The sequence below is a fragment of the Diprion similis genome, chromosome 1, assembly GCF_021155765.1.
Source record: "Diprion similis isolate iyDipSimi1 chromosome 1, iyDipSimi1.1, whole genome shotgun sequence".
NCBI classification, from domain to species: Eukaryota; Metazoa; Arthropoda; class Insecta; order Hymenoptera; family Diprionidae; genus Diprion; species Diprion similis.
The window spans coordinates 2,230,552-2,253,984 of NC_060105.1; the positions used below are offsets into that span (position 1 = coordinate 2,230,552).

The following is a 23,433-nucleotide window of genomic DNA, read 5'->3' on the forward strand; positions in this document are numbered from 1 at the left end:
ATACGAAGTTTACTGATTTAATAAGTTTAGGCTCAAAGTAGGGGATGTTTAGGATTCCTTTAACAGTCATGAAATGAAAAACCTTCTTTGAAATCCCAAAAAAACGCAGTTAAAACGCATGAAATCAAATAAAAATATTTTAATGAATAGAAATTCGTTTACAGATGCGTGTAATCGTATTTTCTGTACACTCAATCAGTTAAAAGGGTTTTTGTATTCGTAAGAACGTTGAATGAAAACAGTAGGTATTAAATAAATAGGTTCAATCGTCTACTGAGAACGTCAAAGTAAGATTTTGGAACTTCAATTTTTAGTAGTTGGAGATTCAATGTAGGATTTGTTCTTACATTTTTGAAAAAGTGTCGAACGAAAAGACGAAAGAGTAAAAATTTGTTGATAACTGATCGTATTTTCCGTGCAAATATTGGGGGGGGGGGCATTATTTAAACATAAATACAACTCGATCAACCTCTTGCTGCACTTGTTCAGGTTAAACAAGGAAGATTTTGAAAGGAAAAAAGAGAATGAGTTGTTATTTCGGATAAATATTGTAATTAGTAGCTGACCTGCGGAAGTTAAAACATCAGGGAGGAAAAAGATCGTCGCAACGAGTTACTCCCGAAGAATATTACCGGATGTCTTAGCTTCTCGAAACTTTTTGCCGGGGCAACGGTGAGCGTCTTCACTTGACGGATGACAGCTCGGCGCCGAGCGGTTAAGAGATTTTCACTCTCGAGGCTGAAAGGGAAGAAGCCCCTCGGGCCTTGGTAGATCGGAAATAATCGTCAAGATCCTAAGGAATTCCCGTAACCCCGTCGATTGGCGTATATTATACATATATGGCGTATATCGTTTTCGTATTGCTTGGAGAAAACGTAACGATTTGGCTAGTCGAAAGCGTAAATCTGGACTTTGAATGGTTTGTTGTTTCATTTTTGACGGCGCGTGACGTAGAAGTTAAAAATGAGCTAAACGAAAAGTTCGTTCGTCAAAGTCTGATTTAAACTAATTTAAACAGATCCTACGTACGTATACACGAACGATTATGATCAGGTGAATCGTTTCGAAAGATGTTACGATGCAGCTTCAATTTTTCGACAATGTTTGAACTCGTTTAATTATTCCTCGACTCTTGTTCAAACGCTGAGAATAGATTCGCCGAGAGTTTCTCGTTCCAGGCAAGTGTTCATAAAGCAATCATTGCACAAGTACGATACGATATTGTAATTAAAAGTTATTACACCTGCTTTAGATCCGTCAAATCTGCTTTCTCTGCTCTGTTAATTTCTCGAAACATCTCCAATCCGACTACCAACTAAAACACCATAACCGAGAGTATTTTTCCGGGCGCAGAAGACACCTGGAAAGATGGTTAATTCCGGCACGTCACGTACCTATATAGGCGCGATACCAGGGGTCCGGAGGATGATGTCAAGGTTCAGTGACCGAGTGTAAATTTAAGCATACAACATAGATATATATAAGAGATGCCTGCGCTAAGGTGGGCTCCACAAGTACCGCGGAGAGATTTTTTTTTCACACCTGCTGATACGAAGAAGGTAATTTTCAGGATTTACCGAAGCGTAAATATCCTGGCCTCAGTTGGAGGATACAGTAGTTGAGAAGTGCGAGTGTGTGTGTGTGTGTGTGACTGCGTGACTGTGAAAAAAGTAAACGCGTGACCACGGGGCTAAGCCACGAAGAGGGTCAGTGATGCTGGAGTTTCCACCTCGCCGCAAACTCGCGAGAGAGAAGAAGGGCCGAAAGTGGATTTGAACTTTTACGACGGCAAGGAAGGAGCTGACGTTTCTCACACTTTCGATTTCACTTTCCTGTAACAACATTCAACTCAACGAAAAAGAAAAACCGATTGTAAGGAAAAATAATCGAATTCAAAAGATGATCGATTGTATGCTCGGTTAATCGGGAATTCGCAATACCTAATTGATCATTATTATTTCGCAGTTGGAGAATTTGCAAAGTGGATTTCAAGTCCTCCAAGCATTCCGAGGCTGACCTTAACTCCTCGGGGTGCAACCTTTCGAACCTGCAGAAGCAATTTCGGCTGCTGTACGCGCCAGTCGAAACGACACCTCCTTCTCGTCTCGACTCTGTCTTAACAGCTTCCGCGTATCTCCGAGGCGACGAGACCCGGCAGCCATCGGGGACGGGACAGAGCGGATTTCCATGACATACCGGGGGATTTGCGTTATAAATGCCCTCGTTCCCGTCTCGGGAACAAAATCGGCCTCCCTTTCCGTCCAGCTTCTTGATCCCTGTCGAGGATCGGCTGTCGGACCGAAAGATCAGAGAGCGGAACCGCGATTTTCTCGGATAATTGATCGATCGGAAATTGAGGGTGAATTTATGCGATTCGATTGCGAATATATCGCGCTAGGATCAGATTATTATTAATCTTACGTATGTCTGAAGGAGTTCCTTGAGCTGAAAATAGATTCTTTTTGTTCATTTGGTCACGGTTATCGGATAATCATTGAATTAATTATGAGATATATATTTGTAAAGTATAAATATGTGATTTTTGTAAGAATGGAGGAGAGACGATGGTAATAAAATTGCAATCAAGAGCTTAGGATTATATCAGTTGTTCATTTCAAATCGCTATCACGGGGTAGAAAATCTGGTACATTTGTTTAAATTGAACGAATTTTCAAAGGAATTGAAACGAAAAATAGATATATACCTAAAGTATGACGTATATTTTCTCGCGTCTTTAGAAAAATCATATCGTATAATATTTGATATTCGATAAATGCTCGAATATGCGTGACTAGGTATCTCATGATACGATCAACCAAAATTAGATAGTGCGTTGTGACTTATTTAAGGGTGCCGTAAAGCAATTGTATGTAAATATCGCCAACGAACGTGGTACTTGAAGGGAATATCCAGGTGTTCGCAAGCAAACAATTCAGCCAGTGGATATTCCCGGAGGCCCGACAGGCGCGACGGGATCCAGAAACGGAGACAAAAGACGATCTGGGGAATCACGTGGATGCCGAAGCTCCGGGAATGCCGCTTTCTCCTTAATTCGTACAAAAAAACCTTCGACCCCTTTTCGGTATGCGGCTGTAATACATGCGAGGTCGTGTCACGTGGGGCTGGAAACCGGCGTTACGCAGACGTATATGTATATTGAATAAAGCAATCTCGAGATACACGCTTTTCACAAGTGTATTTTCCCGTGACGAAATTAATTCCTGTATATACACATACATACATATGTATAGGTGATTCGCGAATGTATATAGAGAAAAATGGATTTCCTTTTTCCCCAAAGGAGAACAATGTCCTGAATACCAATGTAGTTTTTTTTTTTTTTTTTTTTTGAAGAGAGCAATTTCATTCTTCGTCAACATTATGTTCCCCAGTTTTGTTTTTCTTTACCGTAAAATGCGTCTGTCGTACACGCGGATATTTGCGGTGATAATCGTTTCCGGTGAAAAGAAAACTGAATCCGAATCCGAAGTTTACAGGGTTTGTGAGGTCTAGAAAAAAAAAGGTACGTATTGTAGGAAAGGAGAAAGCGAGAATCCAAGTGAAAGGAAAGCTAATTACAACGCCCTTATTTTACCACATACCTACAATATGTACCTACGGTGTGTGTGTGTGTGTGTGTAAAACGTATACACATGACGAAACGCGATTCGAGTCATTATTCGCTCTCGCTTGAATTGTCGCGATAATTTTCTTCTCAAAAAGAAACCTTCGGATCAAAATAAAGAAATAAAGAGAAGCGAAAAGGAAGAAAGAAAGAAAGAAAGAAAAGAAAATTTCCCAATTATCATCCTTACTTCTTTCAATTATCATGCCTTTATTATCATCATCATACGCTTCTATAATTCACTTTGTTTTTTGTTTTTTATCCCTACTACATACATGCTATTACAGAAAATAACCGAGGTCTTTTACTTCCGGAGTAAAATCCTTTTGTATTACGTGATACGTATGTATCTCGTACTTACGTATAGCTCCGACATGCTATACGATTCTGTACCTAAATTTTGCCGGGATGTCTTCTCCTACCCTTCAGCCCGCCGTTCCGACCCTCAGAAAGAGAGAAAGCAAGATAGAAAGAAAAGGGAGGCCTCTCCCTGGCTGAATAAATTACGCAACCCTCACTCCCTCCCTCCCTCCCTCCCTCCCGCACACCGTCGACTGCCACGCATCGCAGCTCTGATCCCGAGGGAGCCTAGAAAGGGAGTTGAACTACCGCCAACGCCAGCTTCGCCGACTATAACGTTCATTTATTTGACAGTTTTGCCGCTGAGCTCTTTCTAAATCCGCCTCTGATGCAGCGACAAGCTTACGGCTTTACATTTTTCTGTTATATAGTATACCTAACAGACACTTGTACATACTATTGCTAAGCGCTAATCGTTGCTTCTGCAAACGTTCTCTTACATCGCGAATTTGCTTGCAGGTGATTTTTTTTTCTTCTCTCGAGATCGCTTTTTTCAGTTCGAATTTCGATATTATTGTAGTTTTTTTCTTTTCTTTTTTTTTTTACCAATTTTTAACCGCAAGTGTAACATGCTAATGCAAATACCTACAGGTACGCATACATGGATGTTGGAACGCCTGAATGATTGTCGAGGAGTGACGATCGCGGATAATATACGATATTGTAATATATATATTCATTAATCGCATCTTGCGTGCATGAAATAAAATTGAAAAAATATTTATATTTGTATTTATATTTACATAACTGAAGGGGAGGCAGGTGGAAAATTCGCTCGTACATGTTCGGTGTACGATGGTGTAAATAACGCGGATATTAATCGTAAACGACTGTCTACACCGTTCGATACGTTTGCATGTTTCGAATCAGCGGCACCCCTCACAGAGTGGCTGAATCTGCGGCTCAATTAATCAATCGCCGATTGTATTAACCCTTGAATCGTGTTTGTTTTGCCGTTCGCGGCTGCGAAAGAAACTTTGTGATATATCGAGCAAAAAATGACAGCGATACCTGCAGTAAGATCGGTAAATCTCTCATCCGTAGCACAAACTGCTTATTATTTGAACACAATTTGTTCAACTTTAACGACAACAATAGTTGAGTAATGAAGTTATTTTGGATAATATTCGTTATCCTTTTAAAATTGGTGAGTTTATACACAAACAAAAGGAAAAATACTCGTTTTACGCTTTTCGCAAAACTTTACGACGCTACTCAGATCTGTTCCAAATCATTGAAAAAGAAAATCTGTATAAACTTTTAAGCCTCTAAGTTAACTGAGACACTTATAATATCTGTAAGCTGCGAAAGTTTTAAATGTAAAATACATGTCGTTTTTATAACCAGCTATTTCGTTCTGTTCGACATTGGTATAAATTAAGGGACCGATTTGAAACTTGGCAGAGTTGTTGCTTATAATGATACGAAAAGACCCTAAAAGTTTTTAAATTTCATTATAATTGTATAATGTATCTTTTTTTGTATACATAGAAGCTTAATAGCATCACTTTTAATATGAGGCTTGTTGATACATACATATATATATATATATTTCTTTTCAATAGTGTTTTTTTTTTCGTTCCATTTATTTTAACGTAGATGAAGAGGAGCAAGCGCCGTTCGCTTCGCGTTCAACTGTTATACCATAATGAAGCTCTTAATAAATTTCACTGCAAGCCGTCGTCAGGAAGGAGAAGATATTACATCGCGACTGATAAAACGCTATTTACGTTCAGTGTGCGTCTCGAGTTGCTAAAAGAGCTGTAGGTATACCGAGCTAGCGGGCTGCTTCTGCTTCTGCTTCTGTCTCTGTACTCTGTGCCAAGAATTTTTGATTAAACTTTGATTAATCTTTGTTGCTTTGGGCCCCTTTCGTGCAGCAGTAGCAGCACGAAAACGCGGGGGACGCGACACGAATGAGTTGGACACTAAAGTATATTCAGGAGTGTAACTTATCGTCCGTTATACTATATTCACCCCGAAACGCACGTGGGGTTTCCGGAATTAAACTCGGTTCTTGACCTCTTTGAAAAATTTCACACCTTTTACCATTCCGAGTAATTAGTTGGCACGTTGTCCAAATCCATCGTCGCAGCAAAGGCTCGGAGCTATTAAGGTAAATGAAAAGCGTCGACAAGGAAGGTATTCGCGACGTTTAAACTTGTCGCGTATAAAATTGATGCGTATAGCTGTAATTCTCACTCACTCCGAGGTAAATTTGAGGAAGAAACTGCAGAACGAAGGGGGAGAGAGGAAGGTAGGATGAGCTACAGGAGAACGGCAAACATTATACCAGGCGACGAAAGTTTGCATCGACGAAAGTTTCTGCACCAGCGCTGAAATAGAGTTTGAAAGATAATTTTCTACCCCTCGACGATAATTTCGCACGATCGAACGTCTTGGCGGAAAAGTAAGTCCAGTTATACATTATATGTATATATGTATATACCTACGTATAATACACGTAAAGATAGGGCAACATTTTTTCTCAGAGGAATGTGTACGATAGATTTCGTTGTGCCGTTAGAGGCACGAATAAAGCTTCTGTTCACAGATTGTACCTACAACGAAACAAACTTACCTAAATCGGCGAAATCCAACGTCGAAATCCGAACGCGCGGTTCCCTGCAAAGTTGGCTGTGCAACATTTCCTCGTCGAGCTCTCACACCAGTCACCTGCGGAGTTTATAACAAGAGCTGATTAGCCGTCGAATATTCAGCAATTAATTCACACTACAAAAGCATCTGCAGGGAAGTCCAGTCGAAATGTGGATTTGAAATTGCAATTTTTTTAACTGATATTTTTGCTACGGGGGGGGGGGGGGGGGGGGTCCAAATCCAGAACTCCGACTAGATTCAGCAGCAGCTTCAGCCGCCATCTTGAATTTCATGTGGGAATTTATTTTTGTCATAGCTAACTAAATCTGTATGAAATTTAATTCTCTAACTTAATGCGAGTGGCTAAAAGTCCCTGTCATTGGGGGGAACGCATTCGCCTACCTGTCGAATTGTCTGCGGCCAAATTCCGCCGACGCTAAACGGCGAATTGGATTCGGCTGAAAGGGCTGTTGATAACTGGGTCAGTGGGTCGATCAGGCGGCAGCCGCGGCCGCTTGACCTCGAGATCCCCGAGTTGAGGCGCAGTCGCGACTCTAATTCGCGTAGGGAGTATTGAGGATACAGAATCAATTGTCGCTGCCATTCTCCGATTGTTACCTGTACGCTCGTCTTTGACGCGACTTCGGTTTTGGCTCCGTTCGCTTTGAAATGTGAACGCTGCTGCGAATCGTTTGACCGTTTCTTTGGCGCCGATCGTCGCTTGTCTTCTCAACGAACCGCGCCTCGTTGCTGGTGCTGCTGTGTCGCCATCTCGCGGGGACTCTGAGAAGTGTTGACGACCGAGTTGCTTGGTGGATACAAGACTTCTTACCGACAATACCGACGGCGCGACCCGCTTCTAGATGGCAGCACCTTACGCTGCTGAAAATACAAAACTTAGCTTTGAGAATTGAAATGGGATACCTGTAGGGTTTCTGGTTGACACTTCTCGAAATGAGAATTTCGAAATTCTCAGGAAATCTGGTCTTGCTCGAGACGAGAAAGAAATGTTGAGAAATCGTGGAATCGTATCTTGATTGTATGTAACTGTAGATACTGGATGGTAATTTAATTTCAAGATTGTTTTTATGAAGATACTTCAGGGATCTACTATTTGTTTAATTGAAAGACTGTCGGATTAATATCTTTACTTACCTCAGGTTTTGAAAGTTTTATAGGAAGATACTCAAAGTTTACCTAACTTAGTTAATTTTTTTTAGAAAAATGTGTAGGTAATTCAAATTTTTATTTGAACAAGGCTGAATAATAAATGTTATTATCTTGTTTCCGTGTGAAAACAAGATGTTTGAAATGAAGCTGGACCAGTTCTACAATCTTAATACTCGCCACAAAGAGGAAATATTAGGAAAGCAGCGTCAATTCTCTTTAGCGGTGGAATGCGAAATCGTAGGAATAAAATATTTGTCAAGTAAAATCGGAAATTTTATCGGAATGAAAAAAAAGCGAAAGTTCGTTGTATAACTTTGAATTCTGACGATTTTTCACTCTACCTGTTCTTCTTTCATTTTGATAACATGTCTAATCACTGGAATGCCGAAGATTTGAAAAGAATTGTCTAAAACAGTACAGAGGCAGTTGAAATCATTTCGAAACAAGAGTCAAGCGGTCAATACATTTAAGATATCCCCGTATCATAATTTTTTTTTCCATTCGTTTTACTTAAGGTGACTGGAAATTATGCGTAGGATTGATATTTTCCCCCACAACGGATTTCTTTATCATTCGTTTTTATGTGTGAAATGAACCAACTTATGTTATCATAGATTTATATACGTATCACGATTCAACACGAGTTCAGAACTGTAGCTGTGTAGACTGGGATACAATGGAAAAATAAAAATGTGAAAAGGCACGAGTCTCTCAGTAACATCAGTTATCTTTCTTGCGTCGATCGCTGTAAGCATTAAATATTTTTAACTGGTCGAGTTCCAAAATACAGCGGAGTTGCATAGCGGAGAGCCAGTGAATTCTACATTGTTGCAACGCGTTCGAGCGATGGAAATATAAATTACAACAATCTTTGTATCTACGGGTCTAAAAAATATATCCAAAAAATGTTGTCGAGTATCGCACTATTTTTAACCCTGATCGGGGGACTCCTTTATGGGCTGCACTATTTGGTTCGCGGAGGTAGGAGAGGTGAACTCATCGATAAAATTCCCGGGCCATATGCTTGGCCATTCGTCGGCAATGTTTTCAAGTTCCTGGTACCCCTAGGTAAGTTTAGACCAACAATGTCTCGACTTTAATTCAGCTCGTTACGCAGAAATGGAAACAAAATCCAACCGATTAATTCCCGGTTATTGCAGAGGAATTTTGGAACGTGGGTCACAGGATGAACTGGGAGTATTACCCCATTAATCGGATTTGGAGCATCGATGTTCCACACGTGAACCTTTATCATCCTGACGACGTCGAGGTATTCCGAAATATTTTGAGGAAACTAGGAATTAAAGTCACTGTTCATGACTACGAAAACATATATCTACGGAATACGACAATTAAACGATATGTTTCACGTAAACTCGTCGAGAGGGTGATTTTAAAAACGGTCAATTGTCTGAATCAATTGGCAAAGTCATCCTCGACGAGCCTGATCGTCGCTCTAAGATTCTGGCATTTGCATTCGTTTGAATAATTAAGATTGTTATATCACGCGGGATCCCGTTTAATCGGATTCTTGCAGAATATGCGCCATTTAATTTCGTGCTTATTTTTCAGGCCATACTTACAAGCGTGACGCACATAAAAAAAAGCGTTTTCTACCGTTTTATTCATCCATGGCTCGGTACCGGTCTTCTAACCAGCGAAGGTGAGACGTGGAAGGTTTATTTTTCCCCTCAGTGCAGATTTGCAGAATGAGCTGTATTGATAATACCGATTCACACTGCATTTTGGGGTGGTGAATATTTCAAAGATACGGGTCAACGGCTTAATTCCCTTTTCCTCTTCTTCAGGGAGGAAATGGCACACGCGAAGAAGAATCCTCACCTCAGGCTTTCATTTCAATATACTGCAACAATTCATGGGGATTTTTAACGAGCAGAGCGAGAAATTGGTGCGATCGCTTTGCCTCGAGGGAGACGAAGTCGTCGACGATCTTGTCCACCTCCTCCACAAATACACGCTCAATTCGATTTGCGGTGAATTTGAAGTTGACAACGAGTCTTAACGAGTGTGAGAAAACCTTTCCTCATCTCTTGACTTTGCAGAAACCGCGATGGGCGCGACATCGGACGTGAATGGGCAAGTTCTGAACGAATACAGGTCTTGCGTTTCGGAAATGGGAGATATAACGCTTTACCGGTGAGTCAATTTCATTCTATCTTTCAATTAGGCAAAACGAAAATAAACTTTATACAACGATTTCTTGAGTCTGGTTCGCAGCATGCTCAGGCCTTGGCTGCACTCAGATTGGATCTTCAAGATTACGCGAAGATTCAAAGACCAAGTTCGAGCGCTCAAAGTTCTCCACGGTTTTTCGACAAATGTTAGTATGCTATGGATCATACAGGCAGCGTATATTACTTACGTTAACCATAACACTTTTTCCCTACCTCTTGGAAGGTCATCAACGAGCGTAAACGGTATCACGACGATTCCGGTGGCCGATTTTTACAAGGATTCGGTGGTGACGGAGGTCCGGATACCTACAGTTTCAAACATGGAAATTTCATAAGTACGTTCAAAAGTACTAATATCCTTTTCTCATTCCATAATAGTTGTAATTTTCTCATATACGTATTCAGGAAAACGACGATTGACTATGCTGGATCTTCTGATCTCAGTTTCCAGACGTGAGGGCAGCATAAACGACGAAGGGATCAGGGAAGAAGTTGACACTTTTATATTCGAGGTAAATTTTCTTACTCAGATTTTACCAACTCATAACAAAGGCCAGAAAATTTTCGCTCCATCACTTGTTCATTTCTTTTTTACGACTGATAACAACACCTTATCACATTATGCAAACGATTTGTTTCTCCGCAGTTGCCATTGTTCACTGAAACCTCACCCTCGTTGGCTGTGGTCCCCCCTTTATTCAGATAGTGAACTTGTCGAGGGGTCGACTATCATTTGATTGTTAAAAGTTAATATAAATACAACGAATGAAGAATAAATCGACTCAGAATTATAACGAAGTCGGCAAAGCCGTGACTATTTGTCTAAAAATAAGCCTAAAGTTGAACCTTCTTCATGTTGACCATTGTAAACGTCGGATACAAAGTCAAGAGACATGTATTACAGACACCGTATAGCACGGCGAAAGAGCATGACGTAGAATCATACCAAAACTTAGTAATTTTAATAAACAATTTCGATTGTAGTTAGTACACAGTTTTTGGCATGGCATAGAACATATCTCTATGGGTAATTCACATATTTCTTTTTGCCCACAGGGTCACGACACGACCGCTATGGCGTTATGTTTCACGTTGATGTTACTAGCCGAAAACAAACAGATTCAGGTACGTTATTGACATTTTTATTCAATTTTTTGGAAAACATTATCGGTCAATTTGTACGCACAACTGTTAATTCGGTGGGCTGGTTTTCTCGCTCAGAAAAAATCTGCGTCATCTTTGCATGGCTTTATTATCCTGACTCATACGTAGTAAATTGTTAACCGACTCTGAACGTTTCTGCAGTGATCGACTGTCGTGCAGCAGGCTACAAGTAAACTGTGCAGAATATTAAATTTCATTCGCTTCTTGTTGATAAAAAAAAACATTTTTTTTTTCATAGTCTCTAGCCGATGAACAAAGCGTGGTACATGACAGGTAAAATGAACGCCTTTTTGTTTTTGGTTACGATAGGACGAGGCGAGAGTTGAGGTCGACAAGGCATTCGAAGGAAAAGAGGACACGAAATTGTCAACGCGCGAAGTCCAGGGCTTGGCCTACCTCGAAAGATGCATTAAAGAATCTTTGCGATTGTTTCCGAGTGTGCCGTTCGTATCTCGTCACATATCGGAAGACCTGCAACTCAGTGAGCATTCGCACGCAATTTTTACTCCTGATTATCGTACACCTCTTATTCACTCACGATACAATGGTTTGATATCACTTTTAGAGAACTATTTGGTGCCCGGGGGAACGATCGTTAACGTTCACATTTACGACCTTCACAGAGATCCCAATTTTTGGCCAGACCCATCAGTCTTTAATCCGGACAGATTTTTACCCGACCAAGCGCAAGGACGTCATCCTTTTGCTTTCGTGCCTTTCAGCGCAGGACCGCGGAACTGCATCGGTAAGGAAAACGCGTGTAACCGGAATAATTGTGCACTGTATGTAAATATTGTAATCTTCCTGATTCTTTTATAAGTGTAATATGTAAATGCATGCAAAGACCGTTCGTGGTAATCACCGAAATTCTATCCGATAACCGATAATTTACGTCACGCTTCGTCTGTTACAGGTCAAAAGTTCGCTATGCTGGAGCTGAAGGTGCTGATGGCACATTTCTTGCACAATTTCTACTTCGAGCCACTCGACTTTTCCAGCGATGTACAAATCCTTCCCGACTTGGTCCTGCGACCGTCGAAGCCTATCCGCATGAAATTCGTCCCGAGATCACAGAGTAATTAAGCCGATCGTCGAATGACTGTCTTGGATTTTAGTCAGTGTCGTTTGCTGCGCGACGCTGCCGCAAATTGTCAATCTTTTTACTTCACGGCCTTTCCGACAGCACCGGACGAGAATTGACTTTGACACAAATGGTCCTAAACACTTCTGGCAAAATGCTTCAAATTTTTTTACTCAATGAGCTTCAATATTGAATCCGTTTACACCCCACAACAGCAGCATTTCCATTTCTCTGAGGAATTTTACTCTGCGCCTTGTAGTGTATTTCTCTTTTACTCGTATGTTTGTGATAACATCAAGAATCAACTTAAATCATCAACATTATCAATTATAATAAATTTTACTCACATATTTTAGTACTCGATAATACTCTATTCTCCATGTACTATATCAGTGCATCGTGCTCAATAAAAAATCTTTGGAATTACAAATTCGACGATATAATTGGCAAATTTTTTGAACCAAATTACAAGCAAGCAAAATTATGGTTTAGTTTAGATTCTTGGCAAGAAGAGAACAAGATTCAAGTGGTCGCATTTCGAATGACAAACAAAGTGTGACTGATTATATGTCTCCCCGCTACCGCCGTACGATTATGCGTCCGTGTGTGCGTAAATGTTGTAGTTTGCCGTCGATTCTTGAGATGAATTTCGTAACCTGACACGTATTGAAAGTCACTGTTGCACAGACGGGGATGGAAGAGAAAAAACAGAATGTTTATCAGCATCAGTGTTCATTGTAGAGCCGACCGATCCAGTCGGTCGATACCGTCTGCCTGCCGCCACCGATGTATTGAATTCCGTCGTCGATGGCATTGTAGATGAATAATAGTCCGAAATTCGAAGTTTTTTTGTGCTGGTTTCTGTAGGAAGCGAGAGAAAGGCGTATGCCAATTGGAGAGAAAATTTAGCAGACCGCTTCTTTACTGCATTGGAGTGTCGCAAAATACAGAGGTCAGCAAAGGTTACGATCGTTACAACGCGTTCAAATGATAAGAAGAGTCCGTCAATTAGATTGAACTCATCTTCAACATCCGATCTGTTGGAACTTAAAGAATGTTGTCGAGTGTCGCGATATTTTTAACCCTGGTCGCGGGAGTTCTTTACGGCTTGCACTACTTGGTTCGCGGAGGCAGGAAAGGTGAACTCATCGATAGAATACCTGGACCACACGCTTGGCCGATCATTGGCAACATTCTCACCTTTATAGTACCTCCAAGTACGTAAACTTAAACCGTATGTGAAACTGTGATCAAGTTCAATAGCCGAAAAATTCAATACAATCCAACCGTTTGATTTCCGGGTTTCGCAGAAGAATTATGGAACGTGGCTCGCAGGATGAACAAGGACTATTACCCCATTCATCGGATTTGGAGCATCGTAGTTCCAGTCGTGACTCTTTATCATCCGGATGACGTGGAGGTAAAAAAAAAATACAAATCAGTCGCACTCGGTCATATGAATAGAGATATGATATCACGCAAGATACTACGCTATAACCAGCTTCTTGGAAAAGATGGACACTTTATTTCGCAGTTATTTTCCAGGCTTTATTTTCAAGTGTAATCCACATCGAAAAGAGTTACATATACAACTTTCTTCATCCATGGCTGGGTACCGGTCTTCTAACCAGCGGAGGTAAGACGTGGAAATTATGGATTCTTTTTTTCTGATTTTCGAAGTTAGCTGATAATCGAATTACACTGGCGTAAACCGTGCCTTTGGGTGCGAAAATTTGGGATGAGAAAAGTTTGCTTCGTTCAACTGCAGTTGTAGTGGATGAGAATGTCAAAGACATAAGTCGACAGATGACCCCTCTTTCTCTTGTTTAGGAAAAAAATGGCACGAACGACGGAGAATACTCACGCCAGCTTTTCACTTCAACGTACTGCAACAATTCGTCGGAATTTTCAACGAGCAGAGTGAGAAACTCGTGCAATCGCTTTGCCTTCAGGGCGACGAAGTCGTCGACGATCTTGTCCACCTCCTCCACAAATACACGCTCAACTCGATTTGCGGTGAATTTGAACTTGAGAACAAGTCTTAACGAGTGTGAGAAAACCTTTCTTCATTTCTTGACTTTGCAGAAACCGCGATGGGCGCGACATCGGACCTAAATGGGCAAGTTCAGAACGAATACAGGTCTTGCGTTTCGGAAATCGGAGATATAGCGCTTTATCGGTGAGTCAATTTTATTCTATCTTAGGTAAAACAAAAATGAGACCAATCCAACGATTTTTTGGGCTTGAATCTCAGGTTGCTTAGACCTTGGTGGCACTTAGAATGGATGTTCAAAATCTCCCAAAAATTCAAAGAACAAGTTCGTGCGCTGAAAGTTCTTCACGGTTTTTCGACAAATGTGAGTATCCAATTAGACGCGCAGCGCGTATCTTTTCCCTCACAATCACGTTTTCTTCGCCACTTTTTCGAAGATCATCAACGATCGTAAACGGTATCACGACGAGACCGGAGGTCGATTTTTAAAAGGACTTGGCGGTGACAGCGATTCGAGTATCTACGATTTCAACGATGAAAATGTTAAAGGTACGTCCATATTTCGCATCGAATCTCTTCCTCAATGCACATAATAAAGTTCTTAATGATCTTGTCAGGCAAGATAGTTTCAAGTCAGCGGCAAAAAATGTTTCGTTATGAATCCGTAAGGTCATAAAAATTGCAATTTCGATCCTCAAGGTAAACGACGTCTGGCTATGCTCGATCTACTGATCTCAGCTTCTAGGCGTGAAGGCAGCATAAGCGACGAGGGAATCAGAGAGGAAGTCGATACTTTCATATTCGAGGTAGATATTTTGTCCAAAATCCTTTAACCAAATCGCGCGATGCCACAATTTAATCCAACTTCGAAATAGAATGATTAAATCAGGAAAATTATGGCTGTCAACCTAAGGCTTGTCATGACGGCAAATAAATCGGACTATAGTTGTAGTGATATGTTGACCAATGAAAACGTCGAAATTGCGAAAATTTCAGAACGAAAAATGGACACGTAGCACAGCATTTGCCATATTGTAAATCTTTGTAGGATCAACAAAATCTTGTGATACTCGAAATTTTCAAGTTCATATTGGTTCATTTTTGACGACGAGAATGCAATCCATAGTGAACTTGAGAGTTACAATCGAGTATAAATGGACAATGTAGAAGACATTCGTGAAAATACGGTTATTAATATAATAAAATACGGTTAGCATTCACAATTCTTGATCAGTTTCAGTCGCAAAGGTCACCTGGTTCTATAATATATACGTAATCCACAAGTACTCAATCCATGTAGAACAAAATTGGCACGCGGCGAAATTAGTAAAGCTGGAATAGGATTTGTTTTTTTCTCGTCTTCGCATAGCTGATGAAACGAGTGATAGGCGTAGAGACTTATCGGTGTGCCTCGATTAAGCATATTCTTATCGATGATCTAAGTATTTTTTTCCGCCTGAAGGGACACGACACGACCGCTATGGGATTATGTTTCACGTTGATGCTGCTAGCCGAAAACAAAGACATTCAGGTACGGTATTGATATTATTTGACTTCTCGTTAATTACATATATTAATGACATTTTTTCAAATCTTCTCCGGTCGCTAAACTAAACGGATTGCGTCAAACATCTACTGACTTTTTGCGTCACGTTTCGCTTGAAAAAATGAGACTTTGGGACTTGCGATTTATGTATGTCGTAGGACAAAGCGAGAGCTGAAGTCGACGAGGTATTCGAAGGAAAAGAGGACAAAAAATTGTCAATGCGCGAAGTCCAGGGCTTGGCTTATCTCGAAAGATGCATTAAAGAATCCTTGAGATTGTTTCCAAGTGTGCCGTTCATAACTCGTTATGTATCGGAAGACTTGCAACTCAGTGAGTATTTACATGCACGCAGTTTTCACTCCCAATGATCGCATAGATCTTGCGCTCGTTCATCATAGCATGGTTTGACGTTTTATTTTAGAGAACTACCTGGTGCCCGGTGGAACAGGTGTTCACGTCCACATTTTCGAACTTCACAGAGATTCCAATTTCTGGCCAGATCCATTAGTCTTTAATCCGGACAGATTCTTACCCGAACAAATGCGAGGACGTCATCCGTTTGCCTTCGTGCCTTTCAGCGCGGGACCACGAAACTGCATCGGTGAGGATAATGCGTTTAACAAAGGCAATTACGTACCGAGCATCACACGATTGTGCACATTTCGTCTTGTAGCGTCCGCGACTTTCGTAATGCAGACAATTGCGAAATCCAGTCTAGCATCAAGGAATTACTGTATTCAAATTTATCCATAATTAGCTTAAGAGCTACGATGGCGTTCCGGAATTCAAGCTCCGCACATTTCCTTCAATTTGGATGGTGATTATAATCCGTCCGAATTGTTCACGAATCTTATACCCATGCGTACGGAGAGAAAAAAATTATTACTGCAATTATTCTTGATAATTGGCACCGAATGAAAACGTACGTACTCACATTATTCTTTTTTTTTTTTGCAGGTCAGAAATTTGCGATGCTGGAGTTGAAGGTGCTGATGGCACATTTCTTGCACAATTTCTATTTGGAGCCGCTCGATTTGTCATGCGATGTAGAAATCTTTCCAGACTTGGTGCTCCGGCCAGCAAAACCTGTTCGCTTGAAATTCGTCCGAAGATCACATAAGAATCATAATTAACTACTTGTGTGCTAACTTTCAAGATCTATTAATATAAACGAATCTGGTGTAGAAAAAGAATCTTGTTGAGAATTGTGCCACATATTCGACGAATGACTAGTTGTAAGATTCTGAGATTTCGCGTCCATAGGAAACAATTCGGAAGCAATATTGCTTGACTTCAGCGCGTGATCTTGGAAATTACAAATTCATCAATAAAGAGCTCAAGAAATGCAGGCGATTAAAGATGTTCGTAGGAATAAGATCGCATGGTCGGAACGTTTACGTTTCGTTAGTTTTATCACTTCATTCCATTTCTTCAAATATTCTTTTACGCAAGCTAGACTAAGTCGCATAAACTATGAACGAAAAATGGGAATTACAGAAATGGGAAATAATAATTATTCGTCAATCATAAAGATAGCATTGGAACGATCATGGAAGAAAGAAAAACTGTTCGCTGTGGAAATTCTTTTTTTCCATTCTTGTAGTTCCATTTTCATGAAAAATTGATCTGAAAATTTCCAGAAACAATTTCCATCATCCGTTATGAGTGGCAAATATTTCACAGCGAATAATTATTTCAAATGCCTGCCGCATATATCTTCACGTCTCAGATAAACATGTTTATGTTGAAGTATCAAGTGTTCAGTAATTATATTGCGAAAAATGTGTAACGCAAATGGACTATGAGGCTTGTACGTATAATGGCTCCTGATGGCTAATTAAAAGTTTGAAATTCTCTATCACTACTTGAGAACAAACTGCATTGGCTAGCTTATTTCGATACGAGAGCTTGTCAATAGAGACCAATAGAGCATACTGATGCACAGGAGTCGCAGTAGAGAGTGACAGTGAATGCTGCTGTTGTCACAAGGCGTTCAACTGACGGGAAAATAGTTGCTTAATCAAATTTATAAACGCTTGTCTAGCGCCCGAGTTAAGAGATCCGAAAAAATGTTGGGTATTATGCTATTTCTTACCCTGATCGCGGGGGTTCTTTACGGATTCCACTACTTGGTTCGCGGTGGCAGGAAAGGTGAACTCATCGGTAGAATTCCTGGACCATACGCCTGGCCTTTCATCGGTAATACGTTGATGTTTCTAGTGTCTCATGGTGAGTAAACTGCAACTTCATTTCTGATACTGTCGTTAAGGTTATCAGCCGAATATGGGATGAAATTTAACCGGTTTCCTCCCGATAAATGCAGTCGACTTATGGAAGGTGATGCGCAAGCTGAACAAGGACTATTGCCCCATTAATCGTGTCTGGACTGTCAAAGATCCAGTAGTTAACGTTTATCATCCGGACGACGTCGAGGTAAACGAAAATATCCTCTGCAGGTTTTCCGCTAAGGATCCGGTTTCTAATTATCCAAAAATATCTCGATTCATTAATTGTACAGTCAGCGAGAATGATTCTTTCACCGGCAACTCAAATTGCACACTTGAATACATCCTGCAGTCATTCAGCAATCTAAAGACAGAATCAATCTCGGTAAGTGTACTTGACACTTGACGACAGACGGAAATTACACTGCAGTAATTGTATAAATAAGGTCATCATGTCACGAGATATACAATGTCTTTGTGAGAAATAACACCGCGACCCAAGTATGCGGCTTATTAGAGAATATAAAAAGTGTTTTATCTCGCGATTATTTTCCAGGCTTTATTTTCAAGCGTTAGACATATCGAGAAGAGCTTCTTGTACGATTTTATCCAGCCGTGGTTCAACACTGGACTTTTGACCAGCAAAGGTAATCTTATGAATTCTTCTTGGGAGATATATAAAAATAAATATTTTTTGAGCGAAGCGTTCGGCTCGTTCCGCCTGAGCCGAGCGTGCAAGCGAGAGCGAGGCACGAAAAAAAGTGCAAATAAATGTTAATTTATAGAAAAAATTGTAATTTTCAATTAACTCCTTCTTTGTATTATACAAAATAATGATAATTCAGTGATAATAATTCAATTCAATTCATAAAAGTATGCAATTTTTCATCAATGTTTTCTTATGACGTTATCACGTAAAATTATCGTCCGTAAACCGACTTTACAGACAACCCTTTTTTTTTTTTGCATATTTTCGACTCGTGCAATTAAATGCATTAAGTAAAGCAGGTCCCGCTACATTTTTAACGTGCGGAATATTTGAATTCGATAAATTATCCTTCGTTCTGCAGTTAGGGTGGATGAGATTTTGAAAAGATGCAGGTAAACAGATGACCCCACTTTTTCTTATTTAGGAAGAAAATGGCACGAACGACGGAGAATCCTCACGCCAGCTTTTCACTTCAACGTATTGCAGCAATTCGTCGGAATTTTCAACGAGCAGAGTGAGAAACTCGTGCAATCGCTTTGCCTCGAGGGCGACGAAGTCGTCGACGATCTCGTCCACCTCCTCCACAAATACACGCTCAACTCGATTTGCGGTGAATTTGAAGTTGACGACAAGTCTTAATGAATGTAAGAGAACGTTTTCTCATCTCTTGACTTTGCAGAAACCACGATGGGCACGACATCGGACGTGAATGGGCAAGTTCAGAACGAATACAGGTCCTGCGTTTCAGAAATGGGAGATATAATGCTTTACCGGTGAGTCAATTTCATTCATCATAAGCTAAACAAAAACGAGATTGATCCAGCAATTTCTTGGGCTTGAATCTCAGGATCCTCAGACCTTGGTGGCACTCAGACTGGATGTTCAAGTTCTCCAGAAAATTCAAAGATCAAGTTCGCGCGCTCAAAGTTCTTCACGGTTTTTCAACAAATGTGAGTATCCAATTACACGTCCAGCACGTATCTTTTCCCTCACAATCACCTTTTCTTCGCCACTTTTCCAAAGATCATCAATGATCGTAAACGGTATCACGACGAGACCGGAGATCGATTTTTAAAAGGACTTGGCGGTGACAGCGATTCGAGTATCTACGATTTCAACAATGAAAATGTCAAAGGTACGTTCATATTTCGCATCGAATTTCTTCCTCAATGCGCATAATGAAGTTCCTAATAACCTTGTCAGACAAGATAGTTTCAAGTCAGCGGCAAAAGATGTTTCGTTATGAATCCGTAATGTCGTAAATATTTCAAATTCGATCCTCAAGGTAAACGACGTCTGGCCATGCTCGATCTACTGATCTCAGCTTCTAGGCGTGAAGGTAGCATAAGCGACGAGGGAATCAGAGAGGAAGTGGATACTTTCATATTCGAGGTAAATATTTTGAGAGGGTATCGTTTCTACAAGTTCGTTTCTACAAGTGCCAATACCTAACAGTTCATTTCTACAAGTTGCGATTCTACAAGTTCGTTTTTCCCGAAGAGTTCGTTTCTACAAGTTGCGTTCCTACAACCGAGAGGTTCGTTTCTACAAATGCCGTTTCTACAAGCGCCGAGCGCCTCCGTCGATTTCGTACATTTTGATTTAATTCAATTTAATCTAATTTAATTTAATTTAAATTATTTGACCTCCACTTGTAGAAACGAACCCTTCGGACGAACTTGTAGGACTGCGACTTGTAGAAACGAACCGCTCGGTCGCTTGTAGAAACAAACTTGTAGAAACTGTCCTCTCTCAACATTTTGTCCGGACTCCACCAAATCGCGCGATGCTCCTATTTAATCGAACTTAGAATTGGCAAGAACAATCGGCAGGATTAACGTGACTCCTGACCTCAGCCGTGTAATGACGGCGAATAAATTGGACTCGAGTTATGGAAACCTTATACTACTACGTACTCGTCATGTTATAATTCCATGTAGGATTAACAACATCTTGTAGGAGTAAAAATTCTCAAGTTCCTCTTTGGTCAGTTTCATTCTCAAAGGTCACGCAGTTAATTAATCCATACCAAATACACGAGTACACCTGATTCATATAATATCGAAGAAAATTACCGTGCGGGCAAATGAATGAAATCGGAACAGGATTTTTACATTCTTGGGCTCGATAGTTAAAAACGGAGTGATTCGTATATTCACCGTTGCAAGAAACGTTGGATCGACAGAAAATTCCGAAACCATAGGGGAAGCGCGTTTTGGCACCTGAGAAGTCGTTTCCGAGCATTTACAAAAAGAGTCCAAACGCTAAGCCGGTTCTTATGAAATTCGTACAGTTTACTGTTTCTATTGTGACTTTTCTTCACCCAGTCCCACTTCCGGTTGGGAAACGGCAGCTGCCAACTCGTTTAATTTTGGAGGCACAACGACGGGCTTTGAAATCAAATCTTGTTGCTTCTAGTAGAAATTTTGGTAATTTTTTAGGATTTTTCCGGCACGTGCAAGTCTCTTGTAAACAAGGGTACAGTCAAACCACCGAACCGATTCTCATAAAATCAGCAGAGGATACTGTTTTGACCTCGAAGGTGTGCGAATTAGCATCTTCACCTGATCCTACTTTTGGTCGTCACAGATCTTGACATCCAAATACTACGAAAGTACAACCATCAGTCAAAAAGAAATTTGCTACACCAAACCATACCACGGATTCGTAAATTCTATAGATGTTCAACAAAAAATTAGCATCCAATCGTGTCTGACGCGACAAAGCGATGAGCTTTTTGGCTAGAAGGGATAACCGATGAAAGAGTGACGGTCGTAAATACTTTTCGGCGTGCCTCAAGCATATTTCTATCGATAATTCGAGAACATTTCTTACCTGCAGGGACACGACACGACTGCTATGGGATTATGTTTCACTTTTATGCTGCTGGCCGAAAACAAACAAATTCAGGTAAGTCATTGATATTGTTGACGTCGTGTTTGTTACTAATACTGATGAAATTTATTTGCACCTTCTCCCACCGGCAAACAAAATAGACTGTGTTACAGCTGCGATGACTGAGTCTTTTCTTTCCCTTCTTTCGTAGGACAAAGCGAGAGGCGAGGTCGACGAGGCATTCGAAGGAAAAGAGGACAAGAAATTGTCGATGCGCGAAGTCCAGGGCTTGGCCTACCTCGAAAGATGCATCAAAGAATCTTTGCGATTGTTTCCGAGTGTGCCGTTCATATCTCGTTACATATCGGAAGACCTGCAACTCAGTGAGCAATTGCACGCAGTTTTCACTCCTGATCATCGTACATCTCTTATCCACTCACGATAAAATGGTTTCATATGACTTTTAGAGAACTATTTGGTGCCCGGGGGAACGATCGTTAACGTTCACATTTACGACCTTCACAGAGATCCAAATTTCTGGCGAGATCCATCGGTCTTTGATCCGGATAGATTTTTACCCGGCCAAGCGCAAGGACGTCATCCTTTTGCTTTCGTGCCTTTCAGCGCAGGACCGCGGAACTGCATCGGTAAGGAAAACGCGTGTAACCGGAATAATTGTGCACTGTATGTAAATATTGTAATCTTCCTGATTCTTTTATAAGTGTAATATGTAAATGCATGCGAAGACCGTTCGTGGTAATCACCGGAATTCTATCCGATAACCGATAATTCACGTCACGCTTCGTCTGTTACAGGTCAAAAGTTCGCTATGCTGGAGCTGAAGGTGCTGATGGCACATTTCTTGCACAATTTCTACTTCGAGCCACTCGACTTTTCCAGCGATGTACAAATCCTTCCCGACTTGGTCCTGCGACCGTCGAAGCCTATCCGCATGAAATTCGTTCCGAGATCACAGAGTAATTAAGCCGATCGTCGAATGACTGTCTTGGATTTTAGTCAGTGTCGTTTGCTGCGCGACGCTGCCGCAAATTGTCAATCTTTTTACTTCACGGCCTTTCCGACAGCACCGGACGAGAACTGACTTTGACACAAATGGTCCTAAACACTTCTGGCAAAATGCTTCAAATTTTTTTACTCAATGAGCTTCAATATTGAATCCGTTTACACCCCACAACAGCAGCATTTCCATTTCTCTGAGGACTTTTACTCTGCGCCTTGTAGTGTATTTCTCTTTTACTCGTATGTTTGTGATAACATTAAGAATCAACTTAAATCATCAGCATTATCAATTATAATAAATTTTACTCGCAGGGGATAATTATATTTCAGTACTCGGTAATACTCTATTCTCCATGTACTATGCAGTGTATCGTGCTCAATAAAAAATCTTTGGAATTACAAATTCGTTGATGAAAGTGTGCAAATTTTCCGAAAGAATTTACAAGGAAGCAAAATAACTAAGCATTCAACCCGTCGTTTCTAGATTCTGACATCAGAATCTGTGAAACGCAGTGCGTCTAGTAAGAAATTCCCAAAACAGCACGCAGACATATGAAAACGTAAGAAAACAAGATTCGAGTGGCCGCATTTCGCATGACAAACAAAGTGTGACTGATTATATTTCTCTCCGCTGTCGCCGTATGATCATGCGTCCGTGTGTGCGTAAATGTTGTAGTTCGTCGTCGTTTCTTAAGTCGAGTTTCGTAACCTGACACGTATTGAGAGTCACTGCTGTATAGCGCGGGTTGGGAGAGAAAGAATAAAATGTTTATCAGCATCAGTGGTCATTTTAGAGCCGACCGATTCAGTCGCCCGCCGCCGCCTGTTTATCGAACTCCGGCATCGATGACATTGTAGATGAATGGTAGTCCAAAATCCAAAATTTTATTGGGTAGTTTTGTGAAAGTAGCG

The 23,433-nt window shown here is 40.7% G+C and overlaps 2 protein-coding genes across 2 annotated transcripts; both read left to right on the top strand.

Annotated features, from left to right (window-relative positions):
- Positions 1-8,632: 8,632 nt before the first annotated feature.
- Positions 8,633-12,314, top strand: LOC124404385 (cytochrome P450 4C1-like). Its single transcript, XM_046878474.1, has 12 exons — positions 8,633-8,821; positions 8,914-9,023; positions 9,326-9,416; positions 9,562-9,747; positions 9,817-9,910; positions 9,992-10,094; positions 10,172-10,283; positions 10,354-10,460; positions 11,005-11,073; positions 11,422-11,593; positions 11,678-11,857; positions 12,026-12,314. The coding sequence occupies exons 1-12, from the start codon at positions 8,659-8,661 to the stop codon at positions 12,193-12,195; spliced, it is 1,557 nt and encodes a 518-aa protein (XP_046734430.1). The 5' UTR covers positions 8,633-8,658; the 3' UTR covers positions 12,196-12,314.
- Positions 12,315-13,181: 867 nt separating this feature from the next.
- LOC124408984 lies at positions 13,182-22,816 on the top strand. Its single transcript, XM_046886364.1, has 28 exons — positions 13,182-13,410; positions 13,504-13,613; positions 13,739-13,829; positions 14,024-14,209; positions 14,279-14,372; positions 14,448-14,550; positions 14,624-14,735; positions 14,886-14,992; positions 15,649-15,717; positions 15,891-16,062; positions 16,154-16,333; positions 16,690-16,856; positions 16,996-17,116; positions 17,185-17,306; positions 17,416-17,495; positions 17,622-17,661; positions 17,745-17,961; positions 18,056-18,165; positions 18,514-18,604; positions 19,091-19,276; positions 19,346-19,439; positions 19,514-19,616; positions 19,690-19,801; positions 19,952-20,058; positions 21,508-21,576; positions 21,713-21,884; positions 21,969-22,148; positions 22,317-22,816. Exons 1-28 carry the CDS (start codon positions 13,248-13,250, stop codon positions 22,484-22,486), a joined length of 3,528 nt encoding a protein of 1,175 aa, XP_046742320.1. The 5' UTR covers positions 13,182-13,247; the 3' UTR covers positions 22,487-22,816.
- Positions 22,817-23,433: the final 617 nt, after the last annotated feature.

Bases quoted from the DNA above. Each gene is read 5' to 3' on its own strand.
- LOC124404385 (XM_046878474.1), top strand. From the start codon at position 8,659: ATGTTGTCGAGTATCGCACTATTTTTAACCCTGATCGGGGGACTCCTT. The intron at 9,417-9,561 runs GTGAGACGTGGA...CCTCTTCTTCAG, and splicing joins CGGTCTTCTAACCAGCGAAG to GGAGGAAATGGCACACGCGA. The intron at 10,461-11,004 runs GTAAATTTTCTT...TTTTGCCCACAG, and splicing joins TTGACACTTTTATATTCGAG to GGTCACGACACGACCGCTAT.
- LOC124408984 (XM_046886364.1), top strand. From the start codon at position 13,248: ATGTTGTCGAGTGTCGCGATATTTTTAACCCTGGTCGCGGGAGTTCTT. The intron at 17,496-17,621 runs GTAATTATATTG...TGCATTGGCTAG, and splicing joins GTTGAAGTATCAAGTGTTCA to CTTATTTCGATACGAGAGCT. The intron at 18,166-18,513 runs GTAAACGAAAAT...ATTATTTTCCAG, and splicing joins ATCATCCGGACGACGTCGAG to GCTTTATTTTCAAGCGTTAG.